This window comes from Epinephelus fuscoguttatus, linkage group LG11, assembly GCF_011397635.1.
Source record: "Epinephelus fuscoguttatus linkage group LG11, E.fuscoguttatus.final_Chr_v1".
Classification (NCBI taxonomy): Eukaryota; Metazoa; Chordata; class Actinopteri; order Perciformes; family Serranidae; genus Epinephelus; species Epinephelus fuscoguttatus.
The window spans coordinates 30,737,156-30,759,034 of NC_064762.1; the positions used below are offsets into that span (position 1 = coordinate 30,737,156).

The 21,879-nt window shown below is 40.1% G+C and overlaps 3 protein-coding genes across 46 annotated transcripts in view; 1 reads left to right on the top strand and 2 right to left on the bottom strand.

The window, feature by feature from the left end:
• LOC125896689 (butyrophilin subfamily 3 member A1-like) overlaps nt 1–20,655 on the top strand; it is a 31,018-nt gene extending 10,363 nt beyond the window's left edge. For 3 of the 13 annotated variants that reach the window (XM_049589460.1, XM_049589462.1, XM_049589458.1), the window contains exons 2-7: nt 11,363–11,480; nt 13,231–13,548; nt 13,974–14,267; nt 14,451–14,552; nt 14,633–14,664; nt 14,773–15,424. In XM_049589460.1, coding sequence (XP_049445417.1) covers nt 11,438–11,480; nt 13,231–13,548; nt 13,974–14,267; nt 14,451–14,552; nt 14,633–14,664; nt 14,773–14,841 — 858 coding nt within the window. In that variant the 5' untranslated portion in view covers nt 11,363–11,437 and the 3' untranslated portion in view covers nt 14,842–15,424. Of the gene's footprint in view, nt 1–1,808; nt 2,047–2,089; nt 2,539–2,929; nt 3,248–3,670; nt 3,965–4,147; nt 4,250–4,470; nt 4,670–6,450; nt 6,594–10,760; nt 10,999–11,362; nt 11,481–13,230; nt 13,549–13,973; nt 14,268–14,450; nt 14,553–14,632; nt 14,665–14,772; nt 15,425–20,187 lie in introns of those variants that run through there. The other 10 variants (XM_049589459.1, XM_049589461.1, XM_049589455.1 and 7 more) reach the window with 10 other exon arrangements.
• Nucleotides 1–21,879, bottom strand: part of LOC125896688 (uncharacterized) — a 75,466-nt gene that overhangs the window by 17,968 nt on the left and 35,619 nt on the right. Inside the window, exon 3 of the mRNA XM_049589451.1 lies at nt 6,749–7,042. Coding sequence (XP_049445408.1) covers nt 6,749–7,042 — 294 coding nt within the window. The remainder of the gene's footprint in view (nt 1–6,748; nt 7,043–21,879) is intronic.
• The window catches only part of LOC125896693 (uncharacterized), a 69,427-nt gene that overhangs the window by 2,768 nt on the left and 44,780 nt on the right, over nt 1–21,879 (bottom strand). For 10 of the 32 annotated variants that reach the window (XR_007450330.1, XR_007450324.1, XR_007450328.1 and 7 more), the window contains one exon: nt 6,102–6,146. Coding sequence is in view for 10 of the 32 variants with exons in the window: in XM_049589490.1 (XP_049445447.1) it covers nt 6,357–6,425; nt 16,863–16,894 (101 nt within the window). In the remaining 22 variants the exon portion in view is untranslated. The other 22 variants (XR_007450335.1, XR_007450336.1, XR_007450333.1 and 19 more) reach the window with 5 other exon arrangements.

Genomic DNA, 21,879 nt, shown 5'->3' on the forward strand with positions numbered 1-21,879 from the left:
AGCAGATGTTCACTGTAAGCCACCTCGGGTCATGTTAAAGTTAACAATATTATAATGGAGCAATGCAAGCTAACTGCTAGTGCACTCGGTTGAAAAGGAAAACAAAAAACATTGCTTTGAGATGGCAGAGGAATGGTCACATAATCCCATCTGAGCTATAACAGGTGGTGTGTTCCACGTTCTATTTCCCAATTGCTCTTGGATAGAAGAATAGAGTATTGGAAACAAAGTGTTACAATTGGAAATCGCCAGTTTCCGTTCAACACCGGAAGTTGCACACATAATTCATGCAAGGGATCATGGGGGCTAGGAATAATGCGGAAAGCTGGAACAAGGCTAATCTGGTATAATGCAACATTTTGGCCCCAAAAATGTGCCAAAATAAGAACGTCCTTTTGATAAGATCAGTAGCTTTTCATTAAAATGAGACTCACTTGTCAGAACACTTAAAAATACAGATACATCGTATTCATTGGTCCTCAGGTACCGACAGGTGTAGAAACCAACATCGTCAGCAGCAACGTTGTTAATGACCAAAGAGCAGCCAGTGTCCACACTAAATTCCATTTAAAGAGCATTCGACTTCCTTACTTTGATTCATCTTAAGCAGAAGGTGCATTTGAAGTGACTAGACTAAACAGAGGTTTCCTCAAAATACACATATAGCAGTTGCTTACCCCTGGACATTTTTGTCCATTTCCAAAATTCAAAAATTCCCTCACAGACAAATGAAAGGTTACGGGGGGATGAAAGGTCATTTGACCTTGAAATCCATTATTTATCCTATCCATGACCCTTCAAGTGGACAAAAATGTCCATTTTCTAGAAAGTGTGATTTTTGTCAAGGGGGATAATTTTGGCTTAAATTTGAAAATCCCAACTTTCAGCATGAAAATCCATTATTTGACCCTGTAATGCATTTTTATCCCAGCAACAATAACAAATGGCTAAATGACAGGTGGACATGTTTGTCCACTTGAAGGGTCATGGATAGGATAAAAATGCATTACAGGTTCAAATAATGGATTTTCATGCTGAAAGTTGGGATTTTCAAATTTAAGCCAAAATACCCCCATGGATGCATGGATGGATGGATGGATGGATGGATGTAGCACTGGTCTAAAGAAGATCATCATGTCACCAGTTTGTATCTATTTGTATGTTCATATTGTGTGTCGCATTACACACATATGTCAACAGCTCCTTCAAAACTTGTGCAATATACTGTACTTCATCATGTTGTTTTTTTCCAGTGTGAATGTTCTGCAAACCCAAAATATGATTAAGTTTAGTATGACACAAACAATGGCTCACAGAGTCAGCATGATGACATCAGCAGAACAGTCAGTTGCACAGTCATGGCAAGTCACTGAGGGTAAACTAAACTGTAGACACGTAAATCATAAACCATTCAATCCCAGGTACTCAGAGGTAGATCCAGTGTTGATAATTACATCTATACTAAAGTTAAAAGATGTAAAACAAAGAGAGACACTAAAGAATATATTTAAATCTTTAAATCAGGCCTTGTGAGGAAACACAAACTGGTGACATGACGATCTTTAGAGCAGTACTGGCAGCGTAGCTCTAGGGATCACAATGTCTGTCTGTCTGTCTGTCTGTCTGTCTGTCTGTCTGTCGGTCGGTCGGTCGGTCAGTCTGTCTGTCTGTCAGATAACTGCTTTGGTCCTGACTAAAATATATCAACAATTACTTGACTGACTGAGATTAAATTTTATACAGACATCCATGTTCCCCACAGGATAAATCCTAATGATGCTGGCAATACTCTGACTTTTTCTCCACAGGGTCTCCTACCAATTGGACTTACCCGGATCACCTCTAACGGGAGGCGTCCAGGAGGTATCCTGATCAGATGCCCGAACCACCTCAACTGGCACCATTCGTTGCGCAGGGGCAGCACCTCTACTCGAGCTCCTTGTAGATCTCTGAGCTCCTCACCCTATCTCTAAGGATGAGCCCAGCCACCCCTCAGAGAAAACTCTGCCGCTTGTATCCATGACTTTTTCTCGATTGCCACAAATAGTATGTCGACATTTTCAGTGAAAAATACCTCAACAATTGTTTGATGGATAAGCTTTGTTTGTGTGAATAATGTAATCAGTAATATTAATATCAGTTTCCAGCATCTTAACATTTGGGGATTAAAGGTTTTCACCTGAGCACATGTACAATGTGTGTGACACAAACATCTTAATAGAAACTGCTATATGTGAATTTTGAGGAAACCTCTGTTCAGTCAAGTCACTGACACACGTTTCTATTAATTAAAGCTGTCATGTGCCGTCCAATAAGAAGGCACATAGAAATGATGTAACTAACTGGTTGTAAGTAACGACAGGCTGGGTGGTGGGTCATACTGTTTCTTAAGCAATTTTTCCTCATTAAGGCAACCACAAAGAGGAAACATCACCATCATATACACATCTGTAGCAGAGGAAACATCTCACACGGCATCCGTCTGCTGAGAGAGAATGGACACGAGATTATTCCTCATTTTTGTGCTTCAGTTTCAAGGTAAACCTCTGTTGTTTTATTTAAATGTTAATCAATTACATTTTTATAACTGGTTGATAAAGTTTAGTGTGAGAATTGCTACCAGGAACAAGACTCTGTTTTCCTGCTTTAGAGGCCACTCTGATGAGCTTTGACTTTTCTGGCCTGTGAAAATAAAAGCCAACGGTTGTGTGAGCCAAGAACAAGACAGAAATGATGAGTTAGTTACTTTTAGGAAGATTCTTAAGTGTATATTGACTGTAGTAAATGTCACGGAGAGAGAAGTTAACAAAAGTAATGACCCAATAGTCTGTCTCTGTTCTCTCTGTGGTTTCTTTAAACTAGTCTAAGGCAGGATGATTTTATGTGTAATGTGTCATTTCTCACAGAGCACTTGTTCTTTTCTTTACAGCAGGCATCAGTGGAACAACCACCTATCTCTACTACAGACCTGGAGATGATGCCACTCTGCCCTGTGCCACTGCATCACCCTCTGACACAACATGCTCCACCTTTATATGGCTTTACAACTGCAATCAATATCAGACTTTCACTGAGGTCTTGAATGGAAGTGTTGTGAAGAGCTCAGCCCGAGCTGCCAGGCTGAGTGTGGACACTGGCTGCTCTTTGGTCATTCACAACGTAACTGCTGAGGATGTTGGTCAATACACCTGTCGGCAGGGGAGGAGCACTGATCATGATGCAGTCGTGTATTTAAATGTTCTGACAAGTGAGTCTCATTTTAATTAAAAAAACACTGATGTTATCAGGAAGTAGTTCTTATTTTGGCATGTTTTTATGGGGCAAATGTTGCAATATACCAAGCTCAGCCTCAGTTCCAGCTTTACTATATTGTTGTCCAGTACTCACAGTGATTCATGGACAAAGTAATCTTCCCCCACTTAACATCGACTGACATATGGATTTGCTGATGAATATTCTTCACAAGTTTCCTTTCTTCATTTTGTTTACTCATTTGTTGAAACATTAATGAAAGGTTGTGACTCCACCTTCATATTTTCACTCAGTGAAGCAATGATGACACAAAATGGATAGAAACTTGTCAGGGTCTGGTAGTAAAGTTGTTGACTTTCTCCAAGATGTCAAATATTTTTTTTCGCTGAGTTAACAGTTTACACTTGTTCTCTCTCAGTCTCTCCATCTCCACCAGACGCTGATCCAAAGAGGGACGGTGAAGTCACATTAGAGTGCTCTCTGTTGAGATACAGAAGCCTCAGTCCTTGCCCACAGAACAGCGTCCGCTGGGTGAATGAGACAGGAGCTGTGCTGCGTGGTGAAGGTGTCGGGTACAAGTTCCTCAGACAGACAGAATGTGTCTCTGCTCTGACTGTGAAGCGTCAGAGTGGCAACAACAGGAAATACACCTGCCAGTTTGTTGATAACAACAAAGTAGAGATAGAGGCTGACTACACACCTGACTTCACAGGTGAGTCAACAGATAGTCAGACACAAATGTCTAATGAGGGTGAGATAACCTGCAGCTCACTGGGCACAAAGCTTTGCAGATGAAATAGGAAAAAGGAAATGAGTATGGTTATTTAGTTCTGCAGGAAATTAAATATTGCATGTATTTACTAACCTGTTTGTTTTTCTAACCCATGTTCAACAGAATCCACAGGCTGGTCTCCTCTGAGCTACGTCATGTTGGCTCTGTGTATTGCAGGACTGATCCTGATGATCGTAATCACCATTCATGTCATCAGAATCAAATGTGAGGAAATTCAGGTTGTCATTTGCTGGAATTAGTTAAAATTAATCTCATTTTAATGCTACTTTTTATTGTGTCCTCCAGGGAACACAAAACCACTTGATGATGACAACAGTGTGAGTTGAAATAAATGTTCCTTCTGTGACCACAGAGGCTGCAGTCTCTCTGCTTCGTTCTCTTGAAACAGTTTTTCACAATCTCCTGTGTTGTGTTGGATTTCACAGGAAAACAATGATGGTGACGTCCAGTATGAAAATGATGGAGCACGTCCTGCTGCTGCGAGACTGCACTGATCAACAACTTCCACACCAACTTCAGATCATCACAAAGTCACATAGCATCAGTCATTTTACACTTCATGATCAAAGCTTTGACTTAAAATGAATGTTCTATATTTAGGATAAATTGCTCGCTCTTTTTACACCTTAAGTGATGTAAGGAATATCTGTCAAACTGTTCTTCGTGCCAACAACAAGCAGATGTTGTATCTTCAGATTGTACTGTAAAAAAGTCACTCATATTGACAGCTGTATGTCACCTTTTATTACAGTTTAAACACACATTGCTCAGCTAAACACTGTAATACTGAAACACAAAGAGGTAACTTTGTAGTAACATCACTGTAACTTTGAAGGATACCCACTTTATTTGTCTCAGACTGCTACAGAGCATCATATTAGCCTCAGTATAACTTCATCATGTAGATTTTACCAGGAAAAGGACTGTATTTTGTGGACAATGACCAAAACCTGTTTCTATGTACATATGGGCATGTAAATATTGTATTAAATTACACTTGAACAATTGTGAACCTGTCCATTTACTTAACTTCAGCTGTAAAATCAGTCATATAACTTGTTGAATCTGTCCTGTCTCCTGGTTTCCCTCTTGTATGGTGAATACAGACTGCTGCCATCTGCTGGTATGGAGAGTTATTTGTTTTAGAGTTATTATGTGCCTGTTAATATTTGTGGTGTGTTCAAGTGCAACGTTTTGGCCTGAGACAAGGCGACATGAGGTGATGCAACAGATAGCTGTCGTCACCACTGCTTCTTTGGTGTCAGTTTGGTGTGTCTGGGCCTTTATGTGAAACAACTGAAACTCTTGGAGCTTTAACAGAAAGTAGAGAGTTCATGAATGATCCCATCCTTCACAGTAAGAAGCTGATTGAGAAAATAGGTTTCCAGGCCTTTAAGCCACATTTGAAGAGCTCAATGTTTGAAGAGCCACTGTGATATATTAACAGATAGAAAACACACTACTAGAATCTGAGGATGGAGCCAAGGATTAAAAATACAGTTAAAGAGATTTGCTGAAGTTAATAAACTACAGTACAAGACACAGTCACCTCTTGTGACGTCCCACCTGTCACTGCTGCAGTGCGCCCCCTGTGGTTGAATTTGTCTTTACATGCACACTTCACATAGGCTTTTCAAGTTAAACTCTCCAGCAGTGAATTTGGTTTTGATCAGATGTTACAGACTGACTACAGCTTTTATTACATAGAAATTAAATGCACTGAGGGATCTCAGATCAAATTATATACAGTGTGTTTCTGTCATGAGGGAAGAAATTATGTCCTCTAATGTGTTAGCTAACTAGTTACACAGTCATTTTTGTAGCAGTGTGCTTTGGAGTAACTGGCCAGTGGGGACACAGAGCTGCTGTGTACAGCCAAATGCATAAGAATCGTTTGACGCACTCAGGCTGAACATAAATACTGATGGTTGATAGGAATGATGTCAGACTATTGACAGATTTTGATGAGAAAAAAATCAGCAGTAACTAATGAAAAAAGAAAATGTTTAGTTCAACAGAAAACAAGTGAAGGACAACTGCAGTACAATCATTTAAAGCTCAGTTTGACCATTTATTTGTCTTCTTTGAAGCACAAAAACACCTCTGACATATTTACACCTTATATAGCAAAGCCAATATTTCCATCTGTATCCACACATCCAGCAGACGTTGAGTCCACCTGATGATTTTAACATTCACTGATTCACTAAATATAGAACAGTCATTTTGAGTCAAAACTTTGATCACAAGTGTAAAATGACTGATGCTATGTGACTTTGTGATGATCTGAAGTTGGTGTGGAAGTTGTTGATCAGTGCAGTCTCGCAGCAGCAGGACGTGCTCCATCATTTTCATACTGGACGTCACCATCATTGTTTTCCTGTGAAATCCAACACAACACAGGAGATTGTGAAAAACTGTTTCAAGAGAACGAAGCAGAGAGACTGCAGCCTCAGGATCAGTCCTGCAATACACAGAGCCAACATGACGTAGCTCAGAGGAGACCAGCCTGTGGATTCTGTTGAACATGGGTTAGAAAAACAAACAGGTTAGTAAATACATGCAATATTTAATTTCCTGCAGAACTAAATAACCATATTCATTTTCCTTTTGTGATATTTCATCTGCAAAGCTTTGTGCCCAGTGAGCTGCATGTTATCTCACCCTCATTAGATGTTTGTGTCTGACTATCTGTTGACTCACCTGTGAAGTCAGGTGTGTAGTCAGCCTCTATCTCTACTTTGATGTTATCAACAAACTGGCAGGTGTATTTCCTGTTGTTGCCACTCTGACGCTTCACAGTCAGAGCAGAGACACATTCTGTCTGTCTGAGGAACTTGTACCCGACACCTTCACCACACAGCACAGCTTCTGTCTCATTCACCCAGCAGAAGCTGTTCTGTGGACAAGGACCGAGGCTTCTGTATCTCAACAGAGAGCACTCTAATGTGACTTCACCGTCCCTCTTTGGATCAGTGTCTGGTGGAGATGGAGAGACTGAGAGAAAACAAGTGTAAACTGTTAACTCAGCATAAAAAAAAAAGTTTGACATCTTCGACAAAGTCAACAACTTTACTACCAGACCCTGACAAGTTTCTATCCATTTTGTGTCATCATTGCTTCACTGAGTGAAAATATGAAGGTGGAGTCACAACCTTTCATTAATGTTTCAACAAATGAGTAAATAAAATGAAGAAAGGAAACTTGTGAAGAATATTCATCAGCAAATCCATATGTCAATCGATGTTAAGTGGGGGAAGATTACTTTGTCCATGAATCACTGCAGTCAACAATCAATAGACAGTCTGAATGGCTCTTCTTTTTTCTTGAGCCCCAACCACTCCACCTACGTGTGCTCACTGACAGGGTCCCTCATGTTAATGGTCGTCCCAAACCAGTGAGGCATTCAGTGACATGTAAAAGGTGAGCTTAGGGACATTGTCTTGATGGCTGTTGTTCACTCGTTAACATCTTTCCTAAGTCAAAGGGTTGTCCCCAAACTGCCTGGATGAGTGACGGCTGTTGTTAACCCTTAATGTGGAGTGTCTTTGACTGCTGAGGGTTTGAGGGAGGGATCAGTTTGGGAAAGGGCCACATTGTTAATCACCCTCCCTTAATAAGAACACAGATGTAAGTAAATATGTAAACTCATCATTGTCCACCTTAATCAGGAAACTGACAGACACCTTGCTGGGATTTACAGGTAGAGGAGTATTGGACAAAAACATGGTGTATCCACCTTATTCCTGAGGGTACTACTGTAGAAATGATTATGTGTGCAAGTTCCTGTGAGATAGCGAAAGTAGCAGTAAGCTAGTTAGACTGTCTGTGGTTACTCCTAGTGGCTACTCTTGATGGCTAACCGCCAACACTGGTTCTTTTCCAAAGTAATTTGCCTTCAGTTTAGCAAATACAGATTTATTTTCCAACAAATATTTAACTAATGATATCTTACCATTTTCTAAAATGTCTTTGTGGAGCTCTGGTACCTGTTGCGCTGTCTGTGTCTGTAATAACTAACAACCAGTCTAAGCTAAATTTTTGTCTTTAGCAACTGTTTGTTGAACATGTGACCAGAACAAAAAGGGATTGTTCCTGTTGCCGAAGGTACCATTGATATGAGAAATAAAATGTTTCACAAGACATAGCGGAAAAGTATTAAATCAGAATTTTCAGAGGAGAATGACACCTAGACTGACAGGTCCATCATTCGACGTCAGTACATGATATCCCTGTCTTTCCCTGTCTGACTTCATTCTCAACCTACGTCAGAAAATAAACTCAGCAACACACTTTGAAATATGATATTTAGTCATTAGGGCCGAGAATGTGTTACTGATTTACTGTACTTTCTTTATATCGTTTAAAAAAATGAATGCCAAAAGTTATTTCTTTTAATACTACTTTCTATGACAGTTACTGAAGTGTGCTGCTAAATTCAGCATCATGTTTCACTCAGAACAGTTTTAATTAAATCACGTTAAAAAAACGTTTTACGCAGGCGAGCAGAGGATTAGCTGGGAAACATCAGATTTATTCACTTTACATGGAGCTACAGTTAATACTGAATCATGTTAAATGTTTGCCAAATGTGTTAGTATCTCTTAATAAGTCATCAGAAATCAGAAATCATCTTTAGAAGGAGCAGATGTTCACTGTAAGCCACCTCGGGTCATGTTAAAGTTAACAATATTATAATGGAGCAATGCAAGCTAACTGCTAGTGCACTCGGTTGAAAAGGAAAACAAAAAACAATGCTTTGAGATGGCAGAGGAATGGTCACATAATCCCATCTACGCTATAACAGGTGGTGTGTTCCACGTTCTATTTCCCAATTACTCTTGGAAAGAAGAATAGAGTACTGGAAACAAAGTGTTACTATTGGAAATCGCCGGTTTCCGTTCAACACCGAAAGTTGCACAAATAATTCATGCAAGGGATCATGGGGGCTAGGAATAAGATGGAAAGCTGGAACAAGGCTAATCTGGTATAATGCAACATTTTGGCCCCAAAAATGTGCCAAAATAAGAACGTCCTTTTGATAAGATCAGTGGCTTTTCATTAAAATGAAACTCACTTGTCAGAACACTTAAAAATACAGATACATCATATTCATTGGTCCTCAGGTACCGACAGGTGTAGAAACCAACATCGTCAGCAGTGACATTGTTAATGACCAAAGAGCAGTCAGTGTCCACACTAAATTCCATTTAAAGAGCATTCGACTTCCTTACTTTGATTCATCTTAAGCAGAAGGTGCATTTGAAGTGACTAGACTAAACAGAGGTTTCCTCAAAATACACATATAGCAGTTGCTTACCCCTGGACATTTTTGTCCATTTCCAAAATTCAAAAATTCCCTCACAGACAAATTTTTTTGCATAGGGGTGTCATTCTGGAAAATCCATTATTTGACCTTGAAATGCATTTTTATCCTATCCACGTCCCTTCAAGTGGACAAAAATGTCCATTTTCTAGAAAGTGTCCAACAAAAGGTCACAGTGGGGTGATTTTTGTCAAGGAGGGTAATTTTGGCTTAAATTTGAAAATCCCAACTTTCAGCATGAAAATCCATTATTTGACCCTGTAATGCATTTTTATCCCAGCAACAATAACAAATGGCTAAATGACAGGTGGACATGTTTGTCCACTTGAAGGGTCATGGATAGGATAAAAATGCATTACAGGTTCAAATAATGGATTTTCATGCTGAAAGTTGGGATTTTCAAATTTAACCCAAAACTTGAAGGGTCATGGATGTAACTTTTTTGAAGGGTAACACAAGAAGTAGAGATGCTGCATCTGTGCATCGAATGGTGCCAGTTCCGGTGGTTCTGGCCCCTGATCGGGATGCCTCCTGGACGCCCCCTTTAGAGGTAAGTCCCACTGGTAGGAAGCCCTGGGGCAGAGCCAGAACATGTGGGAGGGATTATATATCTCATCTGGCCTGGGAATGCCTCGGGGTCCCCCAGAAAGAGCTAGTACGCATTGCAGGGGAGAGATGGATGGATGGATGGATGTAGCACTGTTCTAAAGAAGATCATCATGTCACCAGTTTGTGTCTATTTGTATGTTCATATTGTGTGTCGCATTACACACATATGTCAACAGCTCCTTCAAAACTTGTGCAATATACTGTACTTCATCATGTTGTTTTTTTCCAGTGTGAATGCTCTGCAAACCCAAAATATGATTAAGTTTAGTATGACACAAACAATGGCTCACAGAGTCAGCATGATGACATCAGCAGAACAGTCAGTTACACAGTCATGGCAAGTCACTGAGGGTAAACTAAACTGTAGACACGTAAATCATAAACCATTCAATCCCAGGTACTCAGAGGTAGATCCAGTGTTGATAATTACATCTATACTAAAGTTAAAAGATGTAAAACAAAGAGAGACACTAAAGAATATATTTAAATCTTTAAATCAGGCCTCGTCAGGAAACACAAACTGGTGACATGACGATCTTTAGAGCAGTACTGGCAGCGTAGCTCTAGGGATCACAATGTCTGTCTGTCTGTCTGTCTGTCTGTCTGTCTGTCTGTCTGTCTGTCGGTCAGTCTGTCTGTCTGTCAGATAACTGCTTTGGTCCTGACTAAAATATATCAACAATTACTTGACTGACTGAGATTAAATTTTGTACAGACATCCATGTTCCCCAGACGATAAATCCTAATGATGCTGGCAATACTCTGACTTTTTCTCCACAGGGTCTCCTACCAATTGGACTTACCCGGATCACCTCTAACGGGAGGCGTCCAGGAGGTATCCTGATCAGATGCCCGAACCACCTCAACTGGCACCATTCGTTGCACAGGGGCAGCACCTCTACTTGAGCTCCCTGTAGATCTCTGAGCTCCTCACCCTATCTCTAAGGATGAGCCCAGCCACCCCTCAGAGAAAACTCTGCCGCTTGTATCCATGACTTTTTCTCTATTGCCACAAATAGTATGTCGACATTTTCAGTGAAAATGCCTCAACAATTGTTTGATGTATAAGCTTTGTTTGTGTGAATAATGTAATCAGTAATATTAATATCAGTTCCCAGCATCTTAACATTTGGGGATTAAAGGTTTTCACCTGAGCACATGTACAAACTGTGTGACACAAACATCTCAATAGAAACTGCTATATGTGTAATTTTGAGGAAACCTCTGTTCAGTCAAGTCACTGACACACGTTTCTATTAATTAAAGCTGTCATGTGCCGTCCAATAAGAAGGCACATAGAAATGATGTAACTAACTGGTTGTAAGTAACGACAGGCTGGGTGGTGGGTCATACTGTTTCTTAAGCAATTTTTCCTCATTAAGGCAACCACAAAGAGGAAACATCACCATCATATACACATCTGTAGCAGAGGAAATGTCTCACACAGCTGAGAGAGAATGGACACGAAATTATTCCTCATTTTTGTGCTTCAGTTTCAAGGTAAGCCTCTGTTGTTTTATTTAAATGTTAATCAATTACATTTTTATAACTGGTTGATAAAGGTTAGTGTGAGAATTGCTACCAGGAACAAGACTCTGTTTTCCTGCTTTAGAGGCCACTCTGATGAGCTTTGACTTTTCTAGCCTGTGAAAATAAAAGCCAACGGTTGTGTGAGCCAAGAACAAGACAGAAATGATGAGTTAGTTACTTTTAGGAAGATTCTTAAATGTATATCGACCAGGGCCGCCCCTCCCTAAACGCAGAACACGCGCTGTGCGTAGGGCCTCATCTTCCATGGGGGGCCACATTTTGCACGAGGGGACGCATTTGATATGCGCAATGGATGCGCATACATGCACTACCGTGAGGCACGCGCGTAGAATCAGCTCGAGGAGAGAAGAGACCTGACCGCCCATGCGTCGCTGCAATGATTGACAGCACTCGACATCTGAACAATAAGAGGGGTGCGCTGGCAGGCACTTGCAGAGCTGCAGCAGGTGAAGAGTTGTCCACATGTCGTCCAAAAGAGCCTCAGGAGTATGTGTGGGGAAGGCAGGGCGGGCTCCATGGAGGGGGAGACCCGAGCCTCGGGGGTATGTGCAGGGCTGAGGGAGGTCGGATGCTCCCAGAGAGGGGAGAGGGAGAAATATAGCTAAGATGAAAATAGAAAAGAATGTCTCTGTATTTTATTTCTGTTTTCAGTGTTTAATTAAGGTGGGAGAGGCGGAGGGCTGAGGGAGATTGGACGCTCCAGAGAGGGAGAGGGAGAAATATAACAAAGTAAGATTAAATAGGAAAAACCTGTCTCTTTTATTTTATTTTCAGTGTTTAATCAAGGGTGGGGGATTGAGGTGGTGGAAGTTACTTTGTTTTGATGAGTAATTGATGGCTATTTGTGACTCAGATTTGTTTATTTATTTATTTCAGTTTGAAGTTATTTTTATTTAATATTTATTTATTTATTTCAGGTTGAATTTTTTATTTTATTTGACTCATACAGCCAAACTACTGTATCTACAGTACATTTGTTATTGCCAGTAAAGGTTGTCAAGTTAAATGGAAAGTTGTTGTATGGTCATTTTGTACCTTTTGTACCTTTCGCTTAGGGCCCCAGTTTGGTCAGGGGCAGCCCTGATATCGACTGTAGTAAATGTCACGGAGAGAGAAGTTAACAAAAGTAATGACCCAATAGTCTGTCTCTGTTCTCTCTGTGGTTTCTTTAAACTAGTCTCATATTTACATGGTAAGTTGATGACGTACATACAGTGCACAGAGAGAAAAACCATCAGAGCTCAGCGGTGTGTATTTCCCAAAGTGCCCATGATTCACTGATTACAGTAAAACTTCTGTATTTGTCACCCTGGACTCTATCTCCTGATGTTTGTGTCTAAGTGACTAATGGAAGAACAAGTTTTGAAATTGGTCCGGTATTAAACCAGAGCGCTGCATCTTCAAGAAATAGCACACAGCCAATGTGCGTCCACTAAAAGTGCTTGTTTTTGTTTTTGCAGCTGACAGGCTCAGATTGTTATTAGAAGTGTCTGACAGCATTATGGAAATGATCCCTACAGAGAAATACAGCGTTTAGTCTTGACCTTTGGCTTGATCCCGTCTGTGTGTTATTGTGTCTGAGTCTCGCTCAAGGACAAGTCTCGTTCTGAGCTCTCATGAGTTGAGTTGTTGTTGCAGGCAGGATGATTTTATGTGTAATGTGTCATTTCTCACAGAGCACTTGTTCTTTTCTTTACAGCAGGCATCAGTGGAACAACCACCTATCTCTACTACAGAGCTGGAGATGATGCCACTCTGCCCTGTGCCACTGCATCACCCTCTGACACAACATGCTCCACCTTTATATGGCTTTACAACTGCAATCAATATCAGACTTTCATTGAGGTTCAGAATGGAAATGTTGTGAAGAGCTCAGCCCGAGCTGCCAGGCTGAGTGTGGACACTGGCTGCTCTTTGGTCATTAACAACGTAACTGCTGAGGATGTTGGTCACTACACCTGTCGGCAGGGGAGGAGCACTGATCATGATGCAGTCGTGTATTTAAATGTTCTGACAAGTGAGTCTCATTTTAATTAAAAAAAAACACGGATGTTATCAGGAAGTAGTTCTTATTTTGGCATGTTTTTATGGGGCAAATGTTGCAATATACCAAGCTCAGCCTCAGTTCCAGCTTTACTATATTGTTGTCCAGTACTCACAGTGATTCATGGACAAAGTAATCTTCCCCCACTTAACATCGACTGACATATGGATTTGCTGATGAATAGTCTTCACAAGTTTCCTTTCTTCATTTTGTTTACTCATTTGTTGAAACATTAATGAAAGGTTGTGACTCCACCTTCATATTTTCACTCAGTGAAGCAATGATGACACAAAATGGATAGAAACTTGTCAGGGTCTGGTAGTAAAGTTGTTGACTTTCTCCAAGATGTCAAATATTTTTTTTCGCTGAGTTAACAGTTTACACTTGTTTTCTCTCAGTCTCTCCATCTCCACCAGACGCTGATCCAAAGAGGGACGGTGAAGTCACATTAGAGTGCTCTCTGTTGAGATACAGAAGCCTCGGTCCTTGTCCACAGAACAGCGTCCGCTGGGTGAATGAGACAGGAGCTGTGCTGCTTGGTGAAGGTGTCGGGTACAAGTTCCTCAGACAGACAGAATGTGTCTCTGCTCTGACTGTGAAGCGTCAGAGTGGCAACAACAGGAAATACACCTGCCAGTTTGTTGATAACAACAAAGTAGAGATAGAGGCTGACTACACACCTGACTTCACAGGTGAGTCAACAGATAGTCAGACACAAACATCTAATGAGGGTGAGATAACATGCAGCTCACTGGGCACAAAGCTTTGCAGATGAAATAGGAAAAAGGAAATGAGTATGGTTATTTAGTTCTGCAGGAAATTAAATATTGCATGTATTTACTAACCTGTTTGTTTTTCTAACCCATGTTCAACAGAATCCACAGGCTGGTCTCCTCTGAGCTACGTCATGTTGGCTCTGCGTATTGCAGGACTGATCCTGATGATCGTAATCACCATTCATGTCATCAGAATCAAATGTGAGAAATTCAGGTTGTCATTTGCTGGAATTAGTTAAAATTAATCTCAATTTAATGCTACTTTTTATTTTGTCCTCCAGGGAACACAAAACCACTTGATGATGACGACAGTGTGAGTTGAAATAAATGTTCCTTCTGTGACCACAGAGGCTGCAGTCTCTCTGCTTCGTTCTCTTGAAACAGTTTTTAACAATCTCCTGTGTTGTGTTGGATTTCACAGGAAAACAATGATGGTGACGTCCAATATGAAAATGATGGAGCACGTCCTGCTACTGCGAGACTGCACTGATCAACAACTTCCACACCAACTTCAGATCATCACAAAGTCACATAGCATCAGTCATTTTACACTTGTGATCAAAGCTTTGACTTAAAATGAATGTTCTATATTTAGGATAAATTGCTCGCTCTTTTTACACCTTAAGTGATGTAAGGAATATCTGTCAAACTGTTTTCTGTGCCAACAACAAGCAGATGTTGTATCTTCAGATTGTACTGTAAAAAAGTCACTCATATTGACAGCTGTATGTCACCTTTTATTACAGTTTAAACACACATTGCTCAGCTAAACACTGTAATACTGAAACACAAAGAGGTAACTTTGTAGTAACATCACTGTAACTTTGAAGGATACCCACTTTATTTGTCTCAGACTGCTACAGAGCATCATATTAGCCTCAGTTTAACTTCATCATGTAGATTTTGCCAGGAAAAGGACTGTATTTTGTGGACAATGACCAAAACCTGTTTCTATGTACATATGGGCATGTAAATATTGTATTAAATTACACTTGAACAATTGTGAACCTGTCCATTTACTTAACTTCAGCTGTAAAATCAGTCATATAACTTGTTGAATCTGTCCTGTCTCCTGGTTTCTCTTGTATGGTGAATACAGTCTGTTGCCATCTGCTGGTATGGAGAGTTATTTGTTTTAGAGTTATTATGTGCCTGTTAATATTTGTGGTGTGTTCAAGTGCAACGTTTTGGCCTGAGACAAGGCGACATGAGGTGATGCAACAGATAGCTGTCGTCACCACTGCTTCTTTGGTGTCAGTTTGGTGTGTCTGGGCCTTTATGTGAAACAACTGAAACTCTTGGAGCTTTAACAGAAAGTAGAGAGTTCATGAATGATCCCATCCTTCACAGTAAGAAGCTGATTGAGAAAATAGGTTTCCAGGCCTTTAAGCCACATTTGAAGAGCTCAATGTTTGAAGAGCCATTGTGATATATTAACAGATAGAAAACACACTAGAATCTGAGGATGGAGCCAAGGATTAAAATACAGTTAAAGAGATTTGCTGAAGTTAATAAACTACAGTACAAGACACAGTCACCTCTTGTGACGTCCCACCTGTCACTGCTGCAGTGCACCCCCTGTGGTTGAATTTGTCTCTACATGCACACTTCACACAGGCTTTTTACATGTTTTAAAATTGTAAGAAGGGTTCCTCTTCAAGTTAAACTCTCCAGCAGTGAATTTGGTTTTGATCAGATGTTACAGACTGACTACAGCTTTTATTACATAGAAATGAAATGCACTGAGGGATCTCAGATCAAATTATATACAGTGTGTTTCTGTCATGAGGGAAGAAATTATGTCCTCTAATGTGTTAGCTAACTAGTTACACAGTCATTTTTGTAGCAGTGTGCTTTGGAGTAACTGGCCAGTGGGGACACAGAGCTGCTGTGTACAGCCAAATGCATAAGAATCGTTTGACGCACTCAGGCTGAACATAAATACTGATGGTTGATAGGAATGATGTCAGACTATTGACAGATTTTGATGAGAAAAAAATCAGCAGTAACTAATGAAAAAAGAAAATGTTTAGTTCAACAGAAAACAAGTGAAGGACAACTGCAGTACAATCATTTAAAGCTCAGTTTGACCATTTATTTGTCTTCTTGGAAGCACAAAAACACCTCTGACATATTTACACCTTATATAGCAAAGCCAATATTTCCATCTGTATCCACACATCCAGCAGACGTTGAGTCCACCTGATGATTTTAACCTTCACTGATTCACTAAATATAGAACAGTCATTTTAAGTCAAAGCTTTGATCACAAGTGTAAAATGACTGATGCTATGTGACTTTGTGATGATCTGAAGTTGGTGTGGAAGTTGTTGATCAGTGCAGTCTCGCAGCAGCAGGACGTGCTCCATCATTTTCATACTGGACGTCACCATCATTGTTTTCCTGTGAAATCCAACACAACACAGGAGATTGTGAAAAACTGTTTCAAGAGAACGAAGCAGAGAGACTGCAGCCTCTGTGGTCACAGAAGGAACATTTATTTCAACTCACACTGTCGTCGTCATCAAGTGGTTTTGTGTTCCCTGGAGGACAAAATAAAAAGTAGCATTAAAATGAGATTAATTTTAACTAATTCCAGCAAATGACAACCTGAATTTCCTCACATTTGATTCTGATGACATGAATGGTGATTACGATCATCAGGATCAGTCCTGCAATACGCAGAGCAACAGACTGTTCTGCTGATGTCATCATGCTGACTCTGTGAGCCATTGTTTGCATGACACTAAACTTAATCATATTTTGGGTTTGCAGAGCATTCACACTGGAAGAAAACAACATGATGAAGCACAGTATATTGCACAATTGTTGAGAGATGTGTGTTTATATTGTGCGTTGCATTACACACATATGTCAACAGCTCATTCACAGATTGTGCAAAAGCGAAAAATATCTCAACAATTGTTTGATGGATAAGCTTTGTTTGTGTGAATAATGTAATCAGTAATATTAATATCAGTTTCCAGCATCTTTACATTTGGGGATTAAAGGTTTTCACCTGAGCACATGTACAACCTGTGTGACACAAACATCTTAATAGAAACTGCTACATGTGTATTTTGAGGAAACCTCTTTTTCGTCAAGTCATTTCAAATGCACCTTCTGCTTAAGATGAATCAAAGCAAGGAAGTCGAATGCTCTTTAAATGGAATTTATTTTTGATCTTTAATCTGAAAAAGCTGCAGTTTGTGACACACACGTTTCTATTAATTAAAGCTGTCATGTGCCGTCCAATAAGAAGGCACATAGAAATGATGTAACTAACTGGTTGTAAGTAACGACAGGCTGGGTGGTGGGTCATACTGTTTCTTTAGCAATTTTTCCATATTAAGGCAACCACAAAGAGGAAACATCACCATCATATACACATCTGTAGCAGAGGAAACATCTCACACGGCATCCGTCTGCTGAGAGAGAATGGACATGAGAGTAATCCTCATTTTTGTGCTTCAGTTTCAAGGTAAACCTCTGTTGTTTTATTTAAATGTTAATCAATTACATTTTTATAACTGGTTGATAAAGGTTAGTGTGAGAATTGCTACCAGGAACAAGACTCTGTTTTCCTGCTTTAGAGGCCACTCTGATGAGCTTTGACTTTTCTGGCCTGTGAAAATAAAAGCCAACGGTTGTGTGAGCCAAGAACAAGACAGAAATGATGAGTTAGTTACTTTTAGGAAGATTCTTAAGTGTATATCGACTGTAGTAATTGTCACGGAGAGAGAAGTTAACAAAAGTAATGACCCAATAGTCTGTCTCTGTTCTCTCTGTGGTTTCTTTAAACTAGTCTCATATTTACATGGTAAGTTGATGACGTTCGTACATACAGTGCACAGAGAGAAAAACCATCAGAGCTCAGTGGTGTGTATTTCCCAAAGTGCCCATGATTCACTGATTACAGTAAAACTTCTGTATTTGTCACCCTGGACTCTATCTCCTGATGTTTGTGTCTAAGTGACTAATGGAAGAACAAGTTTTGAAATTGGTCCGGTATTAAACCAGAGCGCTGCATCTTCAAGAAATAGCACACAGCCAATGTGCGTCCACTAAAAGTGCTTGTTTTTGTTTTTGCAGCTGACAGGCTCAGATTGTTATTAGAAGTGTCTGACAGCATTATGGAAATGATCCCTACAGAGAAATACAGCGTTTAGTCTTGACCTTTGGCTTGATCCCGTCTGTGTGTTATTGTATCTGAGTCTCACTCAAGGAGAAGTCTCGTTCTGAGCTCTCATGAGTTGAGTTGTTGTTGCAGGCAGGATGATTTTATGTGTAATGTGTCATTTCTCACAGAGCACTTGTTCTTTTCTTTACAGCAGGCATCAGTGGAACACCCACCGATCGCTACTACAGAGCTGGAGATGATGCCACTCTGCCCTGTGCCACTGCATCAATCTTGAACACAACAATCAGACTTTCATTGAGGTTCAGAATGGAAATGTTGTGAAGAGCTCAGCCCAAGCTGCCAGGCTGAGTGTGGACACTGACTGCGCTTTGGTCATTAACAACGTAACTGCTGAGGATGTTGGTTTCTACACCTGTCGGCAGGGGAGGAGCACTGATCATGATGCAGTCGTGTATTTAAATGTTCTGACAAGTGAGTCTCATTTTAATGAAAAAAAAAAAACCACTGATGTTATCAGGAAGTAGTTCTTATTTTGGCATGTTTTTATGGGGCAAATGTTGCAATATACCAAGCTCAGCCTCAGTTCCAGCTTTACTATATTGTTGTCCAGTACTCACAGTGATTCATGGACAAAGTAATCTTCCCCCACTTAACATCGATTGACATATGGATTTGCTGATGAATATTCTTCACAAGTTTCCTTTCTTCATTTGTTTACTCATTTGTTGAAACATTAATGAAAGGTTGTGACTCCACCTTCATATTTTCACTCAGTGAAGCAATGATGACACAAAATGGATAGAAACTTGTCAGGGTCTGGTAGTAAAGTTGTTGACTTTCTCCAAGATGTCAAATATTTTTTTATGCTGAGTTAACAGTTTACACTTGCTCTCTCTCAGTCTCTCCATCTCCACCAGACGCTGATCCAAAGAGGGACGGTGAAGTCACATTAGAGTGCTCTCTGTTGAGATATAGCGACCATGGTCCTTGTCCACAGAACAGCGTCCGCTGGGTGAATGAGACAGGAGCTGTGCTGCTTGGTGAAGGTGTCGGGTACAAGTTCCTCGGACAGACAGAATGTGTCTCTGCTCTGACTGTGAAGCATCAGAGTGGCAACAACAGGAAATACACCTGCCAGTTTGTTGATAACAACAAAGTAGAGATAGAGGCTGACTACACACCTGACTTCACAGGTGAGTCAACAGATAGTCAGACACAAACATCTAATGAGGGTGAGATAACATGCAGCTCACTGGGTACAAAGCTTTGCAGATAAAATATCACAAAAGGAAAATGAGTATGATTATTTAGTTCTGCAGGAAATTAAATGTTGCATGTATTTACTAACCTGTTTGTTTTTCTAACCCATGTTCAACAGAATCCACAGGCTGGTCTCCTCTGAGCTACGTCATGTTGGCTCTGTGTATTGCAGGACTGATCCTGATGATCGTAATCACCATTCATGTCATCAGAATCAAATGTGAGAAATTCAGGTTGTCATTTGCTGGAATTAGTTAAAATTAATCTCATTTTAATGCTACTTTTATTTTGTCCTCCAGGAACACAAAACCACTTGATGACGACAGTGTGAGTTGAAATAAATGTTCCTTCTGTGACCACAGAGGCTGCAGTCTCTCTGCTTCGTTCTCTTGAAACAGTTTTTCACAATCTCCTGTGTTGTGTTGGATTTCACAGGAAAACAATGATGGTGACGTCCAGCATGAAAATGATGGAGCACGTCCTGCTGCTGCGAGACTGCACTGATCAACAACTTCCACACCAACTTCAGATCATCACAAAATCACATAGCATCAGTCATTTTACACTTGTGATCAAAGCTTTGACTTAAAATGAATGTTCTATATTTAGGATAAATTGCTCGCTCTTTTTACACCTTAAGTGATGTAAGGAATATCTGTCAAACTGTTTTCTGTGCCAACAACAAGCAGATGTTGTATCTTCAGATTGTACTGTAAAAAAGTCACTCATATTGACAGCTGTATGTCACCTTTTATTACAGTTTAAACACACATTGCTCAGCTAAACACTGTAATACTGAAACACAAAGAGGTAACTTTGTAGTAACATCACTGTAACTTTGAAGGATACCCACTTTATTTGTCTCAGACTGCTATAGAGCATCATATTAGCCTCAGTTTAACTTCATCATGTAGATTTTGCCAGAAAAGGACTGTATTTTGTGGACAATGACCAAAACCTGTTTCTATGTACATATGGGCATGTAAATATTGTATTAAATTACACTTGAACAATTGTGAACCTGTCCATTTACTTAACTTCAGCTGTAAAATCAGTCATATAACTTGTTGAATCTGTCCTGTCTCCTGGTTTCCCCTCTTGTATGGTGAATACAGTCTGCTGCCATCTGCTGGTATGGAGAGTTATTTGTTTTAGAGTTATTATGTGCCTGTTAATATTTGTGGTGTGTTCAAGTGCAACGTTTTGGCCTGAGACAAGGCGACATGAGGTGATGCAACAGATAGCTGTCGTCACCACTGCTTCTTTGGTGTCAGTTTGGTGTGTCTGGGCCTTTATGTGAAACAACTGAAACTCTTGGAGCTTTAACAGAAAGTAGAGAGTTCATGAATGATCCCATCCTTCACAGTAAGAAGATAGGTCTAGATAGAAAATAGGTTTTCAGGCCTTTAAGCCACATTTGAAGAGCTCAATGATGTTTGAAGAGCCACTGTGATATATTAATAGATAGAAAACACACTACTAGAATCTGAGGATGGAGCTAAGGATTAAAATCAATACAGTTAAAGAGATTTGCTGAAGTTAATAAACTACAGTACTTAACATTCAGAATATGTTCACATCTAGTCCTTATTGGTGCAAATGTACCTTCTTCAGCTTCATCTTCTGTTTTTCGACATTTTATCACCTCAGTCATGATCACCAGCACCAAGACACAGTCACCTCTTGTGATGTCCCACCTGTCACTGCTGCAGTGCTCTTGCTGTGGTTGAATTTGTCTCTACATGCACACTTCACCCAGGCTTTTTGCTTTGACACTGTAGCAAATTTTCCTCTTCAAGTTAAACTCTCCAGCAGTGAATTTGGTTTTGATCAGATGTTACAGACTGACTACAGCTTTTATTACATAGAAATGAAATGCACTGAGGGATCTCAGATCAAATTATATACAGTGTGTTTCTGTCATGAGGGAAGAAATTACATCCTCAGGATATAGAGTATGAAAAGATTCATCGTCACCATTAACCACAGCTGACTTGTTTGATGGATAGAAGGAATATTGGTGAAAAACTTTGCTAATGTGTTAGCTGGATAGCTACACAGTCGTTTTAGTAGCAGTGTGCTTTGGAGTAACTAGCAAGTGGGGACACAGAGCTGCTGTGTACAGCC